This window comes from Zophobas morio, unplaced genomic scaffold, assembly GCF_036711695.1.
Source record: "Zophobas morio isolate AGI-343-1 ecotype UQ-CSIRO unplaced genomic scaffold, CSIRO_AGI_Zmor_V1 ptg000046l, whole genome shotgun sequence".
Classification (NCBI taxonomy): domain Eukaryota; kingdom Metazoa; phylum Arthropoda; class Insecta; order Coleoptera; family Tenebrionidae; genus Zophobas; species Zophobas morio.
In genome coordinates, this window is record NW_026972151.1 from 7202500 (window position 1) to 7205452 (window position 2953).

At 33.9% G+C, this 2953-nt stretch overlaps 1 protein-coding gene across 1 annotated transcript; it reads left to right on the top strand.

The window, feature by feature from the left end:
* The first annotated feature begins 1030 nt into the window (after positions 1-1030).
* On the top strand, positions 1031-2677 carry LOC135141998 (uncharacterized). Its single transcript, XM_064073629.1, has 7 exons — positions 1031-1059; positions 1110-1300; positions 1352-1836; positions 1889-1988; positions 2032-2139; positions 2277-2432; positions 2488-2677. Exons 1-7 carry the CDS (start codon positions 1053-1055, stop codon positions 2557-2559), a joined length of 1119 nt encoding a protein of 372 aa, XP_063929699.1. The 5' UTR covers positions 1031-1052; the 3' UTR covers positions 2560-2677.
* The last annotated feature ends 276 nt before the right edge of the window (positions 2678-2953 follow it).

Here is a 2953-nt window from a genome sequence, read left to right on the forward strand (position 1 = left end):
GACGGGAAGCCGAAATTTTAAATTTATTCTCTAAAGCTTGTGGTTGGATCTAGTCAAAGTAGCGGTACTACGATGTAATCTCGAAGAACGAGACTCGTAATATAATTAAGTCTTTATAGAGGGCTGTATGTGATTAAAAGGAACAATCTCAAAAATCTTAAAAAAATTGGAGACAATGGTTATTTGAGGATACTTGTTAATTGATCTGTAAAGTATTAAGTAATACATTAAAGATGTATAATGAAGGTTTATCAATTAACTAATTAATTTTTTAATTGCTGAAAATTTTCCATCGTTTTGGAGGGTATATCAATATTATGGTTTACTGTTATATGCCTACTGCAATTACCTTCTACGTGATCTACAAAGTTGTTAGAAAAATAGTCAGAAAAACCGTCTACACTTTGTTGAGCTGAATGCAAATACGAGAAAGATGTATAGATCTATGTGTAGAGAACCACCTAATAGTTAAGACCACACACAAAATTCACACAAGATTTGTAACAAACTCTAATCGAATACCAAAACGAAGTAGAGAAGATGTACATGTTAGTACATATAGACAAACAAAAACGATGATAATGTGGCGAAAGAGAAATGCCACAAAATAGAACGGAATGGACAAAAAATCGAACCAGTCAAAAGCTATAATTATCTGGGAACATCAATAAAATGCAATGGGGAAATCGACAAAGAAATAATAGAGAGAATAAAAAAAATCTTCCGACTAAAATTATTAATCTGCACTTTTCCTTGTGGTTAGATTCTGCACTTTGTTGTAAGCTTCGTTCAACATTTAAATAGTAAAAAATTCGTATGCAGATTTATATTTGACGTTTTGGATAATGAGAAACCATTTTCTGTTAATCGTATTTGTTTTATTGCTTTGAAAACTATCGATTACACTTTAACCGCCATTAAACTGGTTAATAATAGATGCAAGAAGTTTATGCATTTCAAAAACCGATATTATTCTAACTAAGGTTTATCATCCACGTATTTCTGTTCAGTGTAGATTTTCTTCTTCCATCGAGTGGTTGTTGTGATACAAGATGAATTGTAAGATTTCCGTAATTAAAATGCACATTTAAATAACCGTGTGTTTGTAGACGAAGATTACATGAAAATTTGTCGGTTTTTAGTCATCGATGTGTACCATTTAAAATGTTTGCAGTTTGTAGTACTTTTGTCCAAACTAAGTGCAATGTTTTTGGTGATCGTTCAAACTTATCAATTTTTGGCTCGATTCGAAGTCGATTATTTCGTTCAGGATGGGCCGTCATATTTCATCGGACTATATGTAAAACGTCCAAAACTTTGCCTATTTACAACGTGATTTATGTGATTATAGGTACTAACCTGTCTATTAGCACAACCTTTGGTAACAGAGACAGTAGAATCGATAGCAGAAAGCGTGGAGCAAAACACTTCGCAAAACATCATCAAATCCGTTCCAAAAAGAGCAAGAAAAAGTGCCTTCTACTTCTTCATCTATGTGGTCTGGACTACGATGACTTCCGTACTAGTGGCAATTTCGTTAATGATTCCAACCAAAGACGACGATGATTTTTTCTTTCTTTTCAAACTAGCAAACATGTACCTGCCAAAATGGAGCAATTTTTTTAAATTTCTTTACAGGTGTTTAGCTATGCCCTTAACGTACGTGGGCGCGACTATAGCTTGCTTCAACATATTGTACTCATTTCAAATTGTTAATCTTCAAGTTCAGAGGTACCAGCAACAAATAAAAAAAATTAATGCTACAAAAGCAACGAACCAGAACGAAATCACCAGAAATTTGAAAAGTTTGCTAAATTCGTTTTCATTCAGCGAGAAGTAAGTATTGTTAAAAATGAGCACTTTCTGATGAAAAAGTGAAAATTCTCAGTAGTGCCTGGGAGGCAGCAAAACGAATGCAGTTTATAGTTTTGCCGCTGAAAATCATGGGTTCTGCGCTCATGATGAGCATCGTTGTCTTTTATTTTTGGGTAAAATCACAGTTTTTTTTTTTTTAAGTGAAAACCAAATTAGTTTGAGGGTTCCCTAAGGGATCAGTACTTTCGTATCTGCGCCATCACAATTATGTCGTTTACTGCACTATTGGGAACTGCATGGGGTGGCCAAGCTATCGAAGATTATGTAAGAACAGAAAATACACTGGCCAGAAGTTTTAAACTTTTTTGCTTAATTGATTAATCTATTTCATTTTAATTCGACTGTAACGTTTCTCTGGCTGGTGTCAAAATTTGATTTTTTGAAATTTAACAATTTTGTAGAAGACTGAAATATTCAACGCTTTAGTTGAAGTCGAGTGGTACGTCTGGGACGAATTCAACAAGAAAATGTATTTGATGCTGCTGATATCTTTGTCGAAACCGATTAAAATAAAATTTTCCGAAAATATTTCCGTTAACTACGAAATGGGGGTCCAGGTGAGTATATCACGTAATTGAACATACCAGCGAAGATTAAATTGTTTGGTTGCAGATGGCAAAAACTTTTTTCTCTATGATTTCCGTGATGGAGAGACTGCATAAATCAAAGTCGGGCAGTTTCTGAATGGGCGTTTTTATCTCGAATTTTGGGACTAACTGACTTTCAACTTATTTGTAGCTATAGTTGCTTAAAACTTTGTTAAATAATTGTTTGTATTTTAGTAACTATTTTCCTGAGCAGTTATCGATACGTAATGGACGCACAATAAAAGTTTAATTGAAGCGGGCCTGGTAATTATTTCCAAAAACTAAGTAGGAATATACTTTAGAGCATGGATTGTTTCACCACTATCATTTTAAATTCAGTCGGGTTGACAGTTAGTTGACATTTAATTTGACAGCATTGACCGTGGGTGTAGAGTTTATGGTTCATCTTCATTTCTTTTTACTTTTTGCTTTGTCACAGGGTAATGATTTCCGAAGACTAAGTAGGCATATACTTTAGAGCATACACGGTT

Excerpts from the sequence above, each read along its gene's own strand:
- LOC135141998 (XM_064073629.1), top strand. Across the intron at positions 1,989-2,031 it reads TCGTTGTCTTTTATTTTTGG|TTTGAGGGTTCCCTAAGGGA; the intron begins GTAAAATCACAG and ends AAACCAAATTAG. Across the intron at positions 2,140-2,276 it reads GCCAAGCTATCGAAGATTAT|AAGACTGAAATATTCAACGC; the intron begins GTAAGAACAGAA and ends ACAATTTTGTAG.